Source organism: Gobius niger (assembly GCF_951799975.1).
Source record: "Gobius niger genome assembly, chromosome: 14".
In the NCBI taxonomy this organism is placed as follows: domain Eukaryota; kingdom Metazoa; phylum Chordata; class Actinopteri; order Gobiiformes; family Gobiidae; genus Gobius; species Gobius niger.
In genome coordinates, this window is record NC_136865.1 from 10,024,894 (window position 1) to 10,046,068 (window position 21,175).

At 42.8% G+C, this 21,175-nt stretch overlaps 2 protein-coding genes across 6 annotated transcripts in view; one reads left to right on the top strand and one right to left on the bottom strand.

Moving 5' to 3' along the window:
- LOC306974083 (receptor-type tyrosine-protein phosphatase U-like) overlaps positions 1-7,788 on the top strand; it is a 371,134-nt gene extending 363,346 nt beyond the window's left edge. For 3 of the 5 annotated variants that reach the window (XM_079571206.1, XM_079571207.1, XM_079571208.1), the window contains 5 exons: positions 2,095-2,220; positions 2,631-2,687; positions 4,429-4,586; positions 4,991-5,126; positions 7,051-7,788. In XM_079571206.1, the coding sequence (XP_079427332.1) occupies positions 2,095-2,220; positions 2,631-2,687; positions 4,429-4,586; positions 4,991-5,126; positions 7,051-7,113 (540 nt within the window). In that variant the 3' untranslated portion in view covers positions 7,114-7,788. The remainder of the gene's footprint in view (positions 1-2,094; positions 2,221-2,630; positions 2,688-4,428; positions 4,587-4,990; positions 5,127-7,050) is intronic. The other 2 variants (XM_079571209.1, XM_079571210.1) reach the window with 1 other exon arrangement.
- The window catches only part of LOC306974165 (C-reactive protein-like), a 431,917-nt gene that overhangs the window by 294,934 nt on the left and 115,808 nt on the right, over positions 1-21,175 (bottom strand). The window lies entirely within an intron of this gene.

Genomic DNA, 21,175 nt, shown 5'->3' on the forward strand with positions numbered 1-21,175 from the left:
AGTTACAAATGCTATAGGATTAGATGCATGGTATTTTTTCACATGCATTTTAACACAAAGTACATTCCACTACTTGGAAAAAAACATTAAGTACATCTCAATATCAGCATCAGTATCTCATTGCTAACACATTTCTTCAAATAAAGTCACATTCATACATTAGAATTACTTAGTGACCTCGGTAAAACTAAAATTACCCCCTGGAAGTCAATAATTTTGTTGGACATTTGCACGGTATAATCAATGTCAGTAATTCACTCATTATTCCAGATCTCATTCAAGAAATGATGGATGGATTATAACACTGAATGATAACTTTTTAATTCATTCATGTTGTTAGCATTATTCTGTTTTAGGATGCTATTGTTTATGTTTATGTTTGGCAATCTTGGAATCTGTGATTAAAATGGTTTAAAAACAGCATTTGGGTAGGAGTAATGCTTTGGAAGCATACTGTCATAAATATAGCTTCAATACGGACACGTGTTTCAATGTTTTGAATCAATGTTGCCTTAACACTTGTTCACACCAGGCTAAAAAAATGGCTTATTTTAAAACAAACTTGTTCCCATAATGTCCTGTAATTGGTGTGTGTGCAAGAGTGTGCAATTTAATGCTTTGGAATGAATGAAGTGTTGATTTTAATGCTGTTTTTGGGGAAATGTATTATTCTGTATTAGTATTTTTATGACTTTGTTGACATCAGTCTGCCCAGGGACTACAGGTGGAAATTAGCACAAGTGCTATAACCTGGTACATGCATCTCTCCCTTTGAGGTTAATGTATATTGTACACTGTTCCTGCTCAAATAAATAAATAAAATAAAATAAACTAATGTAGTTCAAAAACAAAAGCATGTCAATTTGCACGGGAAAGAATTGAGTTCGGTGAATTATACATGTTAAAAATGTGAGGATTTCTTCTTTTTTTTTACCTTCCAAATTACTGACAAGAGAGATTCGCATTGACTCAGAAATTCCAAGGACACCAGTCATTTTTACTTTTTGCTTGAGGAAATTATGCACTCATGCGACAAGTGCAGACTTTACAACAACAAACCCTTTCACTGCCACTGCAACTACTACTATTACACCTACAATGCTTTTACTGTTGTCACTGTTACTTATATCACCTACATTTCAACTAAAGCAAGGTCACATTTAATTTCCCAACAAACACAGAAGAGAAAAAGTGCTCCTTCTCTTGGCCTTTTGAATATATTTATGTATGCCCCCTCCCTGCCCAATGTCACCTGTTAATACCCTCCTGTCAGTGTGACGTGCCTTTATCAGTTGGCACCTGAACCCCGCAGTCACCCCAGGCGTCACACACTGACGGGTGTCCCCCAGGGGTCTGTCATAGGGCCCGTTACCTTTGGGCCGCACACCTTTAAATCATCATTTGTTGACGGGGCGAACCTTGGCTCCTCCACTGCTCCTGCCTCCTGTTTATCTCTCTCAGGCACCGGCAAGGTCTCCAACTCCATTAATTTCGAATGTGCTAATGGTAATGATTTAGCGGCATGAATAATTCAGGCTTTGTGACCGCGGCTTATGTGAGGGGTTGTCCGCCCGTTGTTTCTGTCGCTCCTTTTAATTTAGGCTCGCTATTTGTGGATAATCACTGTCATTTGGGCTAATAGTGTGTGCTGTCAATACTCAGGTGTGCTGTTAGTGGGAATCACCAGTCTGATCTGGCCTGCACATAGGAAAAATATGGAAAGTGATGCCTGGGACTACAATTACTGCTATTGTATTACAATGTATTACATCCTCTATGTCTCAGAATTATTATTGATGACAAAGTACTTCTTCTAGCCTATTATTAAAACATGTTTGAATACGTCTAGGGGTAAATGCGCTTAGTCTAGGAGCTACAGGAACACAAAGTGCACTCCGACTCGGTGCAAAATGTTTCACTATTGTTTGTGTTGTGAAACACAAGGGCCCATTAAGTTGCCACCGTGCTTTCTTCTGGCATTACTATCTCTACTGTCTCCTTAATCCTAGTTCTACTATGACTACAGAAGCAGATTTTTCCTCTAAAAGTAGCATACAAGTAGTTAATAACTATGTTCCCTCTTTCCTCCTTTAGCCCTGTCTGCAGTACTGGCCTGAACCAGGACTCCAACAGTTTGGACCAATGACAGTGGAGCTCCTCTCCAGAACAGCCGACGATGATGTCATAATCCGGCTTTTTAGAGTGCAGAACATCACACGGGTAAGTGGGAAATCCAGTAGTGCTACTACTAGCACTATAACTTTACTACTCCTATTCCTTCCACCACTATTGGTCCCATTTCTACTTCTTCAGATATCTTTTCTAACATTTTGCCACTACTAATACGTGATACTGGCTTTACCTCAGTTGCCAAAACTAAAATTAAAGCTAGCACTTGGGTGTAACTAATACTATCTGAATGTAACTCTTTCAGTGCATTGTGCATAACTGAGCTGATCTCCTCAATATAGTTCTTCCCTGTAATCTCCAGTAGACAATAACATTAGTGTTAGATCCTTCGTAGCTTTAGCCGCCTTTACCTCTTTGCTGTAGTTTCCCTAACTTTACAAATAGTCCTTCCAATCTCTCCTGGAACACATCCAAAACAATCCCTTATGGCGTCTCCACAGGACCTGGATGACACAGACTTCTCAGAGCAGGACACCACTAGGCTCTTGCCCAAGCAGGTATTGTGTGATAAATACAGTCATAGTGAGTAGTATTTTAAATTAGATTCCTAGTCATTTCTGCCGGGCCGCCTTTCTCCAAAAGTGACCACTATTCCCTTGGATCCAAATGGCCTTTAAAACTTTGTCGACTTTCTTTTGGGGCGCATGCGGGAACAAACTTCTCCCAAGTCCCTCGACTGCGAAGCCTCATTACAAAGTACTGGTAACTGGGACAGTCTGGAGAGCGGATGTTGAGGGGTGCAAGTGTTATCTCTTATCAGAAAAGTACAACAGAGCATGACACAAGACCACTTATAACTCATCTGTAGAGGAACCTATTTGCTTACTTATTAAACATGACGAAGAATCTTACTTTTGCAATGATGATGATGTCATTATGTCAAGAGAATTTTATGTGCACAACTTAATCAGGTCTCAGGACTATTTAAGAGGCCGGTTTTGTAGTAAAGGGGAAAGAAATCTCATTAGTCCAGTGCTTTTTAACGAAACACCAGAAAACCAAAGTGCCTCAAAGGGAGCAAATGTGAAGGCGATTTGAGTGCTAAAATGTATAACTTAAAGGGATATTTCAGGATTTTTGACATAGGTCCTTTTTCCATTTTCTAGTTATCCAGAGTGTTGTTGATTTCTGGAGATATTTACTTTTTTAATTCATACTGTCCTTATATTTGAAGAGTTTAGTGGTGCTAGGCTAGTGCTAGGCTAGTGCAGGTCTATGGTAACTAGTAGCCTGCATTAAAACCCTCATCGAGTCGTCCTCCAAACGTTGTCATATCTGATTTGTAGAAAGCTCCTTTGTGAATTCCAAGTGTAGTAATGCCGGCCGCAGGTAAACAAACTACTGTAGATCCGGTAACCTATCAGATCATTCCGCCTCTGCAACCAGGAAGCTGATGGTGCTCAAATATAAGTTATTTTAAATGCAAAATGGTTATATTTCAAAAAATTATTCAGTCAACACAGACATTTATATGGGTAGTCTGGTGTTATATATGATTTTCCTCAGGTGCACTGTGCTTGGGTCAGACTGTTTTTAATGCAGGCTACTAGTTACCATAGACATGCGCTAGCCTAGCACTAGCCTAGAGCCACTAAACTCTTCAAATATAAGGACTGCATGAATTAAAAAAGTAAATATCTCCAATATTCTGGATAACTAGGAAATGAGGCCCCAAAATCCTGAAATATCCCTTTAAAGAGTATAACTGGTTGAAGGTTTTTAGACTTGGAATGAATAATGGAAATGAATTTCCATGAAGAATTTTTAATGAAGAATGGAAAGTGAAAATAAAAGATCAAACATGAAAGAAAACACAACTCCAAGCTATTATCTCTTTTGTTCCCAATAGATAGGTCCCTATACACTGCACTCTCTTTCCTTTTCTAGGACCCAATCCACAAAGCACTGCACAAGTGGGTCACTTTCTTATAACACTGTTGCCTGAGCGTGCAGTCATTCGCAGCCATACTATAAAGATGAGATAGTCATTTTGACAAAAGAATCATGTTTTTGAAAAATTAGCTCAATACGTTGTTGCATTGGTGAAGTGAATGGCAATGGCAAAGGAGCAACATCAAACCATGGTTCAACGCTCTAACATGGGTTACAAATCTGGCTTTGAGTGTCAACTTGATTTCAGGTCCCGACCCCAAAGACGTTGATATTCGATGTTTTTTTTTAATTCCGTATCTGTCTACCCCCCCCCCCCCCCCCCCCCCCCCCCCCCTCCCCCCCCAGCTCCAAGAGGGCCAGCTGGTGGTGCGGCACTTCCAGTTCCTGCGCTGGTCTCCGTACCGGGACATCCCAGACTCCAAGAAGGCCTTCCTCAGCCTGCTGGCCCAAGTGCACAACTGGCAGAGGGAGTGCGGGGAGGGCCGGACCGTGGTGCACTGCCTGTGAGTTCACCTAGGGTTACATGGGTTGATTATTTATTTAAAGGGTTCTCAAAGTATTTACTCTTTGTTGAATGCTAAAGTTCCACATCCAAGCTTAGAGTCTGCTCTTGCCCTTCAACTGGATAATAGAAGAAGCGATAGCCTTAACCATGTCTCCGTGTCTCTATGTGCATTACTGGTCTGAGGCCCTTGGCTCTCCAGGCCAATCTCCAATGTCAGACGTCTCCTTCCCTGATGAAATCCCTCTTGTGTATTTTAATCAGCGGCTCACTCTGATATTCACAGCGCTGTCAGCCTCTTGGCCTTTAGTGACATTTGAGAACGTGTGTCCAGCGAGCGATACTCACTGTATTCCCGTTTCTGGGTCTTTTTTTTTTTTTTTTTTTTTACTTCTTCTGGAGCAGGAACGGAGGCGGCCGCAGCGGGACCTTCAGCGCCTGCACCATGCTCCTGGAGATGATCCGACACCACAGCGTCGTCGACGTCTTCTTCGCCGCCAAGACCCTGCGCAACTCCAAGCCCAACATGGTGGAGACTATGGTAAGGGAGTAAATGCTTGTATCTTTGTTTATTCTCTTCTTTGCTAAATCCTTCTACATCCTAACTTGCAATTGCTAATGCTTATAAACAACATAATCCTCTATTTGTTTTACCCAACTTGTATTTTAATGTTTTTGGTTTAAAGCTCTTAAGACTGAGGGATTTTATTTCTCTGTCACTGGAATCCGATGTCCAGCCCAGGGGAATGACAGACCTGCTCGAATTTATAATGATAAATATGTAAAAGAAAAACACCAGCGTCTCCTGGGAAACTGCGCAAAGGAGCAGGAAGGCCACAAAACAAGGGAACCCGCGGGGATTCTGCTCGAAAAGACCAAGTCCAAAACAAATTCGGAATGTAGAAAGATGGACTGCAGCCGCACACAGATGACTGGAATATGATATGATTTGAGCATCTCTTTCTCTCACTGTCCTTCATTTCAACTGACAACACCCAGGGAATGTAATCAATCGCCTGTGCCTGTTTTTGTGGATAGGCTCATCATTTACAGAGATTTCAAACGTAAACCAGGTCAAAACATTTGGAGTAGTGCGTGTGTGTGCTGACTCAGGTGACGAGCTATCATATAATACACGATTTCGTTGTCACTTAGTGGAGCTGCTGGATCTTGTAATGATGAGCCTTCTCTGTGACTAAGAACTACAGTGGCGAGAAAAAGGGAGCACATCGTTTGCAATTGGTCACATTTCTGCCAAAATTGGTCACTAAATGTCATCTGATCTTCAACAAAATCACAGTAATAATTAAAAACCGTCTGCTTAAACTAATACCACCTAAACATTTACATTTGATCACATTTTTCTTGGCCAAAACATGTAAACATTCATAGGAGAGCGTGGAATAAGTAAGTACACCCCCTGAATCTCACTGAACTGCAGCAGTTATAAAGAGGGATGGTCCAAGATTCATCCTGATTGTTGTGAGCGTCTAATCTGCAACTACAGAAAAGCAGTTATTGCTGCAAAAGAAGAATCTGCCAGCTGTTTAATACAGGGCTTCACTTACTTATACCATGCATGTTGTGAATGTCTCAGGTTTTTCTGCAAATTATCATGATAAACTTCTGAATTCATTTTTTTGGCTGACCCTCCTTTTGCTGCAATAACTGCTTTTCTGTAGTTGATGAATCTTGGACCATTCCTCTTTACAGAACTGCTGCAGTTCAGTGAGATTCAGGCGGTGTACTTACTTATTCCACGCTCTCCTATGAATGTTTACATGTTATGGCCAATAAAAACATGATAATATCACCCAATGCTTGGGTGGTATTAGTTTATGCAGACACTGTTTAATCATTCCTGTGATTTTGAGGAAGATCAAACCACATTTAGTGACCAATTTAGGCAGAAATGTGAGAAATTCCAAACGATGTATTTACTTTTTCTCTGCACTGTATAAGACGTTCAGCCGGGGCCTTTCCTGTACACATCGTTGTTGCTTCCAAGATAACTCCACATCTGAGAGCGTTGCTAATATCGGCTTGTTCTTCTCTTTCCAATTGTGTCCTGTTGTCGCGGATCTTACCGGGTTTTGGAAATGGGATAAAGAATGTTCCCTCTGACAACCAGTCTGGATATCTAGGGTCCGATTTGCACAAGCCCCAAAAGCAGTGCTCAGTTCCTTCTTCGTCTTCCAGTTTAATGGCGGACTGCGAGCCAAACGAAGGCGCACGCTGCCACCTACTGTGTCGTGCTTAGTTCCTCGGTGTTTGAACATGTTCTGTGGCAGGAAAACGTGCAAAGACTGACTATCGAAGCGGCCTAGGCCATAGACACCCATGCAAAACGAGCCCTTACCCTATGATCCTTTGCCGTCTATTTTTAGCTACGGTGAAAGACGTGCTATTGCTAATGGCTTACACCCACTCACTGACTATCCCACCGTGTCGTCTTTGTTTTGCAGGAGCAGTACCGGTTCTGCTACGAGCTGGCGCAGGAGTATTTGGATTGCCTGGAAGCGAGATAGCAACTTTATCCTCCTCAGCCGCCTTCTCCTGCTCCACCTTGGAGATCGACCCGCGACCCCCGGCACTCCAGCCCTGGGTCCACCGGATCTTCTACCCATTTGTACAGCTCTGGTCGTGTCTCTGCCATGCCGTAATGCCATAAAGATCGCTCCGAAAGCTCACTGGATTGAAACTTGTAACATACTACTGACATAAACACTTCTTTTTTTTTTCTTTCTTTTTGTTCGTTTGGTTTCCTCTCGCTACTTTTCTCCTGCAACCTATTTTGTGCCACTTACAACTTTGCCAAAAATAACCAGAGGACACTTATACCAGGACTGGAGTTTTTTCCGCCTTTGCCCGAACTGTCAGGCTAATTCTCAAAAACCCGCTTTCTCTCCTCAACAGCGGGATCGAAAAAGCGCTCCACTCTATCCTGCCTTATTACGGAATGGACTTTAGGAACCGGGAAGCTAATGCTAAACGCCAGCTAGCGGGTGATGTTCGTGTTTTGTTTGTAACACTGTAAACGGTGCGAACTGCTGTCCCATGTTGTACTGTACTATATTTGAAGATAATTGTGGCAAAGGGTTTATCGGGAAAAGGAGTTCAGATGGACAGAGGGGTGTACAGCGGATTCGTCTTGGACCTACTTTCTTATTATTTATTCTCGTTGTAAATAGGTGTTTCGTTTTCCCTCCCCTCCTCGCCGGCGTGTTTCGAGTTCTCAATGTGCCAATTCATGCGCTGTGTCTGTGAACGGGACCACTCCACTTTTGCATGCCCCGTCTTTAAAAGTGTGTGTGTTTTTTTGCCCCTCCCCCTCACCATGGAACCATGTGGCCCCAAAGTGTGCTTCAACGGAGGGAGGCTCTGTCATCCGAAATAACCGCGTGTCGCTGTGAGAAACTGGCAAAGGCGTCGCCAAGAAATCCGTCGCTTTCTAAATTTGTATTTATTCTATGTGTTTTATTTTCTAAATAGTGTATAAAAAAAAACAGGAAAGAAATAAAGTATGTTGTTGCTTAAAATGGAAGCGCTGTGTTTTGGTTTCTCTGAGGAAAGTTGAATTCAATCGGCGCCGATTGCAGGTATAATAGACTCTGTGCATATCATAACACCGCAACACAGTGACTTCCTGTTTCGATCCAGCACACCAAAATAAAAGCACACAGCTCGTCTCATTGATTAGTTCAGCAGGTGCTTGCAACATTACAAGAATATAATTAAATACACACATTTTAAGTGTTTTGTCTCTTAATAGTTAGGCAGAAAGAAAGTTGAACTAATGAACTGCTGAAGTAATGAATAAGATGGCGCTTTTATTTTGGTGTGCTGGATCGAAACAGGAAGTCCCTTCTTGGGCGGCGTTGTTGTGATTTGAAGTTATGCACAGAGTCACATACAAAACAATTTATTGAAAAGACGGTCAAGCATGTTGCTCAAGTTTACCTATGTATCATTCAACATTTTCAATTTGAGAGCTCAGATGATCAGAACATGTCCAGTGAAGGTGACTTGCTATCTTGAGAGGTCGTTCCATCTCCTCTCGTTTCTTCTAGACTACAATATCCACAAAACAACAATACGCTTAGAATTTCAAAAAACGTTCTCTATAAACACAAAGCCTGAGCTTGCCTTAATGCAGATCCTTAAGACTGTCTGCACATGTGCTCGGCATTATGATGCTCTACAACACCCAGCAGCCTGTGTGGTGGAGATGCCTTTTGTAGACAAAATATGTGAATTTCACTCACATATTTTATTAATCAATTTAGCACCTAACAAATCCAAGATAACACAACCTGGATTTTTGCGGATGTTTGCCAAAGACCTGGGCAAATTATAAAACGTCTCCGTCTTTATACAGCTAAAGCGAAGGCAAGATAACTGCAGTACACGGTTGATTACAAGTTATATTAGACAATAGAAGCGTTACAGTTTGTGAATTTATCATGGAGCCAACCTCAGTGCTCCTTACGTGGCGAAGGGAAACACAGAATCATGTTTAAAAAGACGTCAATCGCTCCCAAAAGCTTTTAATAGCATGCCCTTTAAAAGAGAATGTATTTTCTTCAATGTGATTTCCTGGGCCCTGCTTTTCGCCGCAAATATATTTTCACCAATATCTCCCTCCCGCCCCCACTGGTGCTTTGAGCATCCTCCAGATACTTACCAACTCCACAGTTCATTCCCTTGACCTGTCTCTTCATTTACGCTTATCATTTAATTAAGCCGCCATAATGGAGTTTTTTTTTTTATCACCACCGCCAAAACAAACTCTCTCGTACGCGGGCACCTCTTTAATTGGAGAGCTTTGATGATCCATTGATCGCGGCACTTAATCTACATGTGGCCATTTTACAGTCCGTGTCACATCTAGTCGCTGTTTTAGAGCGACTGATTAGCTTTGAAGCATCGCAGGGTGACCCCTCGGTGACCTCAGTGGGTTCATCAATATGCAGAAATCTTGCAGTGGTTGCGATTTTTCAAGTGAAATAAGAAGCACTACTGGATAAGTGGAACCCAAGCAGGGCCAATGAATTGGTAGGTGGGTTTAAAAAAATGTACAACATATACAAGCAGGTGTAAGGAATGCATTTTGGCCCAGTAACGGGTGTAAAGTGATGTAATTTGTGTGCTGAGCGTATAAAGCAGAGATATCTATTGTTAATTTGTCTGTTAACGGAGGGAAACACTGTCCTTGTCGCAGGGAGGAAATTGTTCGAATCCTGCCTGATGGGAGCAAACAAACAGCTTGTGTCCAGGGTTGGAAGGGTCAGCTGTCAGCCAGGCTGCATGGCCCAGATCCCGGATCCTGGTAATCACCTTCTTAGCAGTGCACATCATGTGCGACAGTCTTTGTCTTTTACTGGCAGTGGCCAAAACCCGTCATCGAGGAGGTGAGAATGGACTCATTGATGTGCATTGGCTGGCAGTTTTAGCTGCAGTCTTTTTGATGAGAGGACTATTAGTTGGCTCCTAGTTGTTGCTGGGTTACAGCGATGGGGCTGTGACTTTCCTGCATTCCATGATCATCCTTGATCTGTCTTCTGGACCGTTAGGCTTCAGGTTTGTTGGCTGCTAAACCAGAATACCAGCTGGCCACCTCCTTCCTACAGGCAAACTCTACAGGCTCATCTCTGTCCAAGATGAGCCCAATGAGGATGGTGTCATCTGAGAACTTTATCAGTGTTACAAACCAGCGGGTCAAGATGGAGCCGCTGGTGCACAGGAAGAAAAGAAGGGGGGAAGTATACAGCCCGTGAGGGACCTCTGTGTTGATGGTTTAAGTGTATTAGACATTTTTTCCCAGCCGGAAGTGGTGCCTCCTAGTCAGTGATCCATCTGTATAAGAGCGAGAGAAATTAAATCTACTACAGGGCTTGAGAAATTGCAACTGTTCCTAATTCAGTCCTGGTTGGTTTGAACTTTGATGTTGTCCTCTGACATGTCCTCCAGCCTGATATAGTTCATTAGGTGTAACTAACCACACATAATATTATATCTATAGAACCACAAACGTTGTTCAGTGTCACCAATGCGAGTCGTGTCACGGTCCGGTGTGAAATGCATTGTGTTCTGGGGCCTTTGTTTCGACGCAGTTCCATTACAGCCGTCTTTGCAGCTCGGTGCTGATGGATCTTCCTTTACTCCTGTTAAAAGATGATGAAAAGCTGGAATAACACTGTCTGGATGAAAAGCATAATTGCCTTTGTGCGCGGTCACACAAAGGCTGCTGACGTCTCTCCACTCACAGCATCTGTTTATGTTAGATTACACCGACCAATGAGTTTTCACCACACGTTGCCCTGAAGAAAAAAAGCTTTAATTTTTTTTTCCTTTTGATATTTTCTTTTTTATTCCTTGGGAGTACAGTGAGAGCTTCATTGTTACCGCGGCACTGTCTGTAATTACTCCGCGAGCTATTGTTTAGGCCTGAAAAGATGCATTTGAGCGGCGGAACGAGCCCCTTAGACGGCGGTGAAAGGAAGAGGAGGCTGCTGGGCACGGCGGGATGCTTATCTTGATGATTCCATTAATCACATGCAAAATTCGGTGCACGCGTTCATGCACAGAGGGGAAATGTGTTCTTTGTTTAACACCTTTATTGTGACTTTAGAATGCTGTTTTCAAAGAGAAGCGCTATTCATTTATCTCCATCAAAGAGATGCAGACGCAAATGCCCAAACAAGATTGTCGAAACGTGTTGGCAATGAGTGGGCTGAGAACGTTAGCCCTTTGGTGGGTAGCAATGTAACGTTTTGTCTGACAAACACTCAGATAGATTCAGTCCGAGATTCAGTCCGATGGTGATGTAGTGGTTGGCTTTCGTGCCTCACAGCAAGGAGTTCGAGTTTGAATGTTCTCCCCATTCACAAGGTAGAAAACAGTTGCCAGTATTGTGTCCTTGCAGTCCACAGTCCCACAGGCAAGTAATTGTTATGGTTTGGCTCTAGTCCTCCTTGTGTTTGTCTCCCTCTTGTGGCTTTTTTGTTTTTATTTTAGGCTTGGCCCCGTTGGGGAGTGGACTCCGAGCAGGAGGCACACCTGGCTCCAATTCCTCATCATCACTGCCGTACAAATACCTTATGCCTAGGTCACAACCGGACTGACGACTTTTTGGCCGTGCGCTTTTTGGCATTTCCTAAATCGCTGCATTTATTTTTTGTTACGTAGTTGTGGTGTTCACATCATCGTGCACCCAACATACAACCTTTAAGTCAAACGTGCGTCACACGGAGGCTGCTTGGACGTACGGCTGTCGACCAACCTGCAAAAAACCTACTGACTGTGGGTTCCATGTGGGCTTTGCATGAAGTTTTCAAGAACTGCCCAAGATCTGTACGTTGTGTGTACCAACGCCCTGCATTTGTCATAGAGATTATCCAGCAATTTGTAGGGGTATAGCCTATATATTTCGACCTTGGATACAGAGAAGGCGAATGTTTGGGCAGCATCACACACTTTTCCAGGAGTTGGAGAGAGAAAGCCACGGTGACTACATGTGGTGAGTGTCTACTACGCGTCACACCACACATAACGCCTTTCTCTCTGCTCTCTCTCTGACACATGGGGCCTTTCCCGAAACAGCTCCCTCCTCCCTCACCCTACCCCCTAACACTCAGGTGTGTGTTACACTGGAGAGCAGTCCCACGAGCAACAAACCAAACAACTTCAGTTCCGCGTTTACTTAGGAGCACCTCAGTGTTCATTTTAACAACTTTATCGTCATATAGACATTTATTCATGAAAAAGAAAGTGACAGTGAGACTTAATATGATTGATTTGAAGAAGCTAAATTATATAATGTAAATACGACATATTTGAATCTGAATTACTTTAATTTAAAAGTATGATCAGTTGAACTTGTGATTTTTTCCACATTATGGGCTGTGCAGTTCGTGGGGGGCAAGAGAGAGTGCGTCTGAAAGTCACAGCTCAAATTTCTCTGTTGAGTGAACCTCAGAAGGTGCCCTCACTGAGGCCTGAGTGGAAGGGTGTAGGGGAAGGGAGGAGGGAATGGTTTCGGAAAGGCCCCTGTTCTCTCCTCGCCTTCCCTCCTCCCCTCAGCATATTGCAAAAACTTTGTACTTGGCCACAGGCACCTCTGAAGCTTTACATTTCTGAGTTTTCGTGCGATTGATGCACTCTCGCCAAACGGGCAATTCACAAACAACTTACACGGCATTTATAGAGGATGTACGAGATATCCGAACATGCGTTGGCTGCACGTGTGGCACACGACATAGTCCACAAGTGCGTCATACGAAAAAAGTTTTGTACAAAAGGTATGAAAGACATACACTCGCCGTACAGACAACGCACAAAGACGTACAGCGTTCTTGCAACCTGAAACAAAATCTAAAGTGCCCGTAGAGTTTGTTTGGCATGACAAACGACCTGTGCAGCCAGTCTACGGCTCGAAATTAAGCACATCCCATACGCAATCTCCATCCATTTTCTTGCGTTTTTTGCACGTAGAGCGGCTGTAGGAACCTGTACGACCGGTTGTGAGCTAGGCTTTAGACTCATCTCCACTCATCGTCATTATAACCTTTTTCCCTTGGTTCACCTACCTGCTCCAGGCCACTCTCTGGCCCAATCCAAGCCACCAAGCCTAACTTTTTTTAATAAAATCACTTGCATGGTCGTTGTGTTCTCTGTCTAATTGGTCCAATCTGGTCCAATCTTTCTTTGTAGAAGGTTCATACTGTCTTCTTAAGTTAAGTCTATTACAGTTTTGTTTCTTTTAGTAAGACAGAGGGTTTAGTTTTACCTGCTTGACTAGTTTCGATCACTTCCTGTGATCAACCACCAGGTGTCCACCAGGTGTCGCTTCTGAGGAAGATCACAGGAAGTGATCGAAACTAGTCAAGCAGGTAAAACTAAACCCTCTGTCTCACTAAAAGAAACAAAACTATAATGGTCCAATCTTTACACAACCCTAAAGGCATAAAGGTTGCCTAAAGGTTGAGACCTAATGCGGCTGCAATAATACAGCGGGTGAATGCAGCATTAGCGACAGGAGGAAGTGGCCAACACACACACTCGGGCAAAAGGACATAGAGTAGTCAAGTCAAGTCAAGTCAAGTCAAACGAGCCTGTCCTCCAATAGAAAACGACACAAGTGGTCGTTTGTCTTATCCCTGAATTACGACCATATAAGACGTCTACTAAAACAGCGCCCCCAAGCTCCCATTGAGGGTATGTACATTACATTTAACCCAATTCAGAAACGACTTTATTGTATGTAGTGTATCTGACCAACTTTGACGACGATTCCAAAAAGAAATGAATCACAAACTTGCAAAATTCGCCCCAACTGCAATATATGTGAGGGCAATTAGCAGTCCCAGGTCTTCAGTAATGGCGTAAATGCGTAAATGCGTAATGGCGCACTGCGCCATTATATGGGTAAGCTAATTCTCATAGTATTCATGAAACGTGAACCCTCAAGTGTCACCTGGACCGTGAGGGTTTGGACATACATGTGGAGGTCGGTTTATCATGTAAATGTGATGTCAATGGAGCTCAGTCAATGTAACATAAAAGTGTGTACATTTGACCATTAAAATAGAGCATCTCAGTGTCGTATACTGGCTCACAAAGGAACCCAATGAACTGGACACAATTGGACTCTCCAGAACTCTATGAAGCAAATCTGTCCCTGCAGCTCTTCATCAGATGTTACATCATAGGAACAATGATGATGTTCCGCACAAAACAGACCAGACATAATACAACACCCTCATATGCTACTATTTGATAAAGTCATGTTTACATTTCTATATTTTATTAAAACACACTTGACAGTAGCTTGTATGATTTACATGATGGGCGGCACTTGTGGCTGAGTGGTTTGTGCTCTGGCCTCACAGCAAGAGGGTCCTGGGTTAAATTCCCTTTCAGTGTGGAGTTTGTCTGCACCCCAACATAAGATAAGATGAACGTTATTAGTTATTATTAGTCTTGTGCTACAGTGCCGCTCATCTACACAGTTCATACAATCAGACATGACAAAACATTCACACGGAACACAAAGTGCCACATCTGCAGTGTCTCTATTACATTTGTTTAAAACATAAAACATGTCCCAGAGCACATGTGCATTTGGTGAATCCTCCAGCAGGTGATTCTGACCATCAGCCTGGCTCCACATCTGGAGATGGTCCCCAGATGCTCCACACTCCTGCCCACTGCTCTGGACGGCTCGCCTCAGTCGAAGGCCAAATGCAGAGACACATTTTGTAATGACACATAAATGATCTTCACCTTTAATCTGCGCTCATGTGTTTAGCCCATTATGTCATGCATAGAAACACATATGGGTAGAATGATTATTATGACCAAGACATTTAGTTTGAATAGAAAAATAATAAAATGTGTAACATTGTCCATATAAATCACAGGCATCAGAGGAACTTCTCTACAACAGTTTATTTCAGTTAATTTATGATATAATGATGATAAAACATACTACTGGATATGACATTATGACATAGCAGACCCTTCAGCCAATCAGAGCCCTTGAGCTGATTCACGTGTTTTCATTGGACAAAGCGCGTGTTCGTCAAATCTAGTTCAAAAACCCGCGAGCTAAACACAGCTGTAATGTTTTATATTTTTTGTCCTTAAATGACGAAACTGCAGAGAAATGAACAACATCAGTTTCATCTCGGACATTTGGCTGCAAGTTCTCCAGAGGAACTCTGACAGAGACGCAGGACTTTGTGGAGAAAAGCAGCGCCGGGATGACGAGAGGAGTTTACTCGCATCATATGCACTGGAACCCGGCACGGATCCGAGGCTCGCCGGACGTACGGGTGACACGGAGTCTGACAACAGGAGGACGTTTGAGGACAGAGATGGAAGCGGACAGGAGAGCTTATGGAGGAGAAGAAGGACTCACGAAGACATCAATGGTAAGTTGTGCTTTGGTGTCACTGTTGTTGTGAGTAAAATGGCGATAACCTAGTTTACCCATATAATATATAATATGAGAGCGGTAAATTGTGGCTGCTGCTGCGGTTGGGGAGGTGTGATGCGTTATGGCGCAGTGCACGCTTGGAGAGCCTTTGGCACAGCTGGACGTTCAGTTCCTCCACAGGTGTGGCAGGGCTGAAGACCTGGGACTGCTATTTGCCCAAACATATATTGCAATTGGGGCTAATTTTGCAAGTTTGTGATTCATTTCTTTGCGTTTGCCTTTTGGAATCGTCGTCAAAGTTGGTCAGATACACTACGTAAAATAAAGTCGTTGCTGAATTGGGTTAAATGTAATGTACATACCCTCAATGGGAGCTTGGGGGCGCTGTTTTAGTAGATGTCTTATATGGTCGTAATTCCGGGATAAGACAAACGACCACTTGTGTCATATGGATTTGGAGGACTTGTTGGAGCAAACGGGAACACCGTCTGAAAAGAGGTGGTTGTATGAAAATGCCTTGCAGACCAGGCAACCCGATCAGAGAATTATAAGCTTTAATAAACATATGAAAAACTCGTGAAATCAAAAGACATGGACGCAATAAAGAACACACTGGCTTACTGGATGTTATTATGACGTGATCGCTGGACACACTCCAAAACACACGTGTTATTGAAATCAAATGAAATAGGCCTTAAGAATATAAAGTTATGTTTAGGCTGTAAGAGTTGGGTTTGTGGGCGAGCAAAACACAGAGATTTCCCCACAGCCATTATTTCACTGTCACCAAAGCAAAATGTAAGACTCAGGAAACCATTTTTTGTGCTCATGGACAGGGTGTGGGAAAAACCAAGAGATTCTCTCAGTCAGGATCCCGCCGCAACAGTGGCTCCTGAGGAAAACACAATGGCGACTCAAGCGACTGTTTCAAGTGACAAAATAGAAGCGATAGCGCGATGTCACTCATTGGGTGTCGGCGCTGATACATACAATACAGTACAAATCACATAGAAGACGGCGAAACGGCAACATCTCTCCATCCAAATAGTTATGAAGTTAATTCTGTATCATGCAGAAGTCATACATACTTGCATAATGTGACTGTATCAACGAAAGACTTCGATGAGAAAGGAAAGTGCTTTTGTGGATGACTGGTCAGGTTGATGTTTTGTCCTAGTTCTAGCGTGTTTTTCTTACTCTTGTATTGAATGGTAAATGATATTTTAAAAGTCACATTCTAAGCATTACCTATAACACAGAGAAGAGCTCATTTCCTTTGCACAGGTGGTGGGGTCTGTCTAATAAGTGTATTCAGACTATCTCCTCTGTGCATGAATTCTTTATTATTTGCTCTTTTGTTTCATATTTCATTGTCACATTCGCCCACTGTGGGAGCAATCATGGCACATCCCTGCACTGCTTTTGATAGTTTAAATTCTCACTCATAAGATATTAATATTCGCATTAAAGCACGAATACACAGAGCTGTGCGAACAGGCTGGGAGCGGCAGATAAACAATGCCAAACTACTTTTATTCCTCTATGGAGTATAAACACAAGCTGTAAAAAGCAATGGACGGGAAGATGGTGACATCATGCATTTGTTTGTGGAGGAGAATTTTAAACATTCTGTTTCTTAGATAAGGAGTGAAAGAGAGAGAGTGAAATAAGGCATCTTTGTGAAGAAACATAATCCGTCACTAAAAAGAATGAAGACACCATGCTAATGCCCACAGCAGCCCTGCATGCCCCCAGGCGTGGACCATCAGCCATTTAACAAGGAGATATCTTGAAAACAGCTATACAAAATTGGGGTAAACAAACCAGGTGGAGCTAATGTCAAGTCTAATTCTAAAACCACAAGAAATGAAGAACTGAGGAAGCCTTATGGATCAAACACAAAGCATCTTCAAATGAAATCAAATTGAAAGCTTTGATATTTAATGAAATGCACTTGAATGTATGAATGAGAGCTCACACAAATGTGTACAGTTTAACTGCACTTCACACAGTGACACGTCGTTCATTAAAACAGTGTAAATGTGGTGAATGGGAAAGATGATTATGTCATCAACATTAAAAGCAGCTAATTGTGGTCTTGTCTGGTTGTGACCGGCTGTGACTGTCAGTGGGGGTGAATGCTGGGGGTGTTTAGAGCATTGTTTTAGTGATTACATTCATGAAAGTGCAATGTACATTTATATTCTGTAACCGCCGACTACAGATGGAAACTAATGATTTAGCTGTAATCTGGCACAGTGCAGCTCTGTCACTAAGAGCTTAATATCTTTGTGTATTGTCGCTTAAATAAAGATTAAAGTGAAGACGGGAGAGCAGTCTCATTTGGAGCAATGTAAAGTCATGCTGGAGATAAGATGAATCCTGGCCTAGATACCCGCTATAGCTTAAATTGAATCCGCCGTTGGCCTGGGGGAAACATTGCACACATAAATCTCCATTCAACGCTACCTCCCAGAGAGCCGTTCTGTCGGAATTGTGGAACTATTAATTGATTAATGCAGCTACCCAGTGCAACACTGGAGCATAACACCACAGCTACTCGCTTTAGTATTTATTCACACAGCTTTTCCATGGTGAACATTTTGGATAGAGGTTTTACATAAAGTCTTCTACAATTCTACAATTCTACAATTCTACACTCTTCTCTAGTCTTTGAAAGCACCTTGTTCACATGACCACAGGATGTCCAATCATGAGGATTGTTCAATACAGGTCAGGTGCCCTCCATTGCGTCTGTGGTGGTGAGTTTTCAACAACCAGGAGCCTGAAGTCCAATATGAACGCCTGTGTCCGCTGGTAAGAGCTGCGTTCTGTTCCATTTTGGTTTATTGTGAGTAGAGAAGGCGTGCACATCCAAGGTCTCAAGCGAGCGTGCTGGACCCAAAAAGATGAAACAGGAAAACGAAAAGCTCTGCACAACTCGAGTTTGCTCACACAGTTTTATTACTTGCACTAAGTCGTGATGTTTCGGGCGTCAAGCCAGCCCTTCCTCAGACATGAGGAAGACATGAAACCATTTTGGTTTATTCCCATCTGTGAAACTTATTGTGTTCCTTTTCTCTCTTTTTTTAGTCCGAGGGGGCGTGGTGTTGCATAGCGAACAACTGTAAATCTGACACTTCTCTCTCGTTCTCTGGAGCGCGTTTGACAAAGCAGAGCTGTTGAGATTTTAACATTTCTCTGAGTTTTTAAATGGTCAAAATTGGTCCAAGGACGGCTGAGAAACAACCTGTTAAAGTCTTCAATCTGAGAACCAGGCTGTTTAAATGCACACGTGATAAAAAGTAATCGATAACATGAGGTGTCTCAAAACGTGTCAACAATGCTGTTGTTGAAAATTGACCTGAAACATTTGAGATTGAGATATTTAGGCATTTGCCTCTTCTCATAATGTTCGTATCTAGATAGAGAGTTGGAGAGAAGAGTTAATCAGAATGGAAAGTGTTGCGTAAAACACTGTTATCTCAGTTTCCAGAAAAAAAATCTGTGATTAAAATTAGCCTCTGTTTAGCTTAGATTTCTCAGGAACTGAGGCATGAAGAATTAAACTGTTTTCACCTCCGGAGAGCTTAGAGTCTCACCTTTCAAACGCATGTGTAGCATGTGTCCATAGCTATAACTTAGAATACGCTGTGGTGCTACAAATATCATGAAAATCTTCATCTTCATTGTGTTTGTTTAGTCCTTTTGGTTTCATTGTTTCAAGTTAGCATGCTGAGAAGTCTGAAGAAAAAACATAAAAGTCATGATCATTTGAAGATCTTTTTTTTCAAAAATAAGGTGGTAAATCGTGGCACATTTTCCTGCTGCCATCATACAGGTCAGCGCTTTCCGTTAAACCTCCCATCATGCACCTCTCGTGCCGAACCAAGAAGCCATGACAGCTCTGTGGGATCGTGTTCTTTTCACTCCGTTAGGTTTGTGGGATCACACAAGGGAGTTGCAGTTGCCTGGCTTATGGCCACGGTGACAGACAGGGAGCGATCAGGGAGGGCAGGAGGGGACGTCACTTCTGCTCTTCACTGCACACACCGCTGAGTCTCAATACCATATTTGCAACTAGTGCAGCGCTTCTCAACTGGTGGGTCACGGCACTGTTTTCTGTGGGTCGCGAGCCTTTCCCGGAAAACCTGCAAACTAAATACTAATTACAAATTTAGCGAGTTTGCCACAGTTTGCTGCGACAGGGAGACACCGACTTGACAAACGCATTTGTCTAAAACTGGCTTCACCGACCTCCACAGACCAACAGTGCTGTCCACACCTAACGGCTTTTATCAGAACGACTGCATTTTGATATTAAGGAGGGATTATTATGCTTTTTGCAGGTACTATTTGGTGATAATCTCTCCCACATCTATATCATTATTGTGCACTGTTGGGTAGAAAATACAAAATTGATCTGAAACAGCTAAAACACAATATCCTGTAGTTTCACTTCCTGATATTCATACAAGCCCCTCCCACGCTCCATCCTCTTTGCTCCCCTCTGCTGCGCAGCTGCTTCAGTAAAGAGTAAAACTAAACTAAACAAAAACTTCCCTGCTGCTCGTGTTGTGTAGTGAAGCCGCAGCTAATGTTTTCACTTCACAGAAATCACATTGAAAAAGTCAGAGCGAAGTCATGTATTATGTTCATCTTTGAAGATATGTTCTTACCTGAGCTTAGATGAGTTGATGCGTAGCTGTCTGGTCTTTGTGTGAGCCCTCAGTTAGGCAAAACGATGAAAGATGTTGTTAGCATTTAGCCTCTCCCAATGTATTCCTATAGCTCCAAACGAGGGTGAAGTTAGAAGCGACCAAGCTCTTCCACGGGCACACACAAAGACCAGACAGGTACGTATCAACTCGTCTAAGCTCAGGTAAGAACATATCTCCGGATGGAAAAACGGTGGCCTGTTCCTTTAAGTGATTAGGAAAAATGCTGATTAAAAATGAACTAAAATCATAACTCAGACCCTCAGGTGGCTTCTCCAGTCTCCAATACAGCAGTGTCTAGACTCTTTCTAACTTTGCTCCTCATTTACTTTTCTCTGCTGTGCCAGTCCGAAACTCTTTTTTCCATTCTTTGTTAAAGGCAAGCGCGTCTGCAGAAATCCAGTTTGCATGTTTGCCTTGAATACTAATACCACATCACTATTCATTATGCACATTTGGTCTACTGTCTGGCCTTTTGTACGGCAGAATAACACCTTCCTCAGGCACAAAGCGTGAGGCCGCTGTGACATGGATGAAAAGACACGGAGCTGAACGGAGAAGTGGTCAGAATAGCGGATTGCGTTCATTAGCGCTACATGCCGTGACAAATAGGCAACACGATGTCATTCCTCTGCTGACACAAGTTTGTCAGTGATAACGGCCCCGGAGATCACAGAGTGGAAGGCTGAGGGTCTAGACTTGGCCAATGCTGGCCCAAAGGCGTGGCCCAATCCATTACCCCCCGAGAGAAAATCAATAACCAATCACATCCCAGGATCCAGAATCGGTGTACCCATAGCACTAACCTCCCGGACATGTGTTCGTTTGGAGATTATAGGAGTTAGTGGAGGGTCGTTTAGCAACCGTGATGGTTTAATTTGACGGGCTGTTTGTCTTTTGGGCTCAAAGTTGGATTGGAAAATATACAGTACC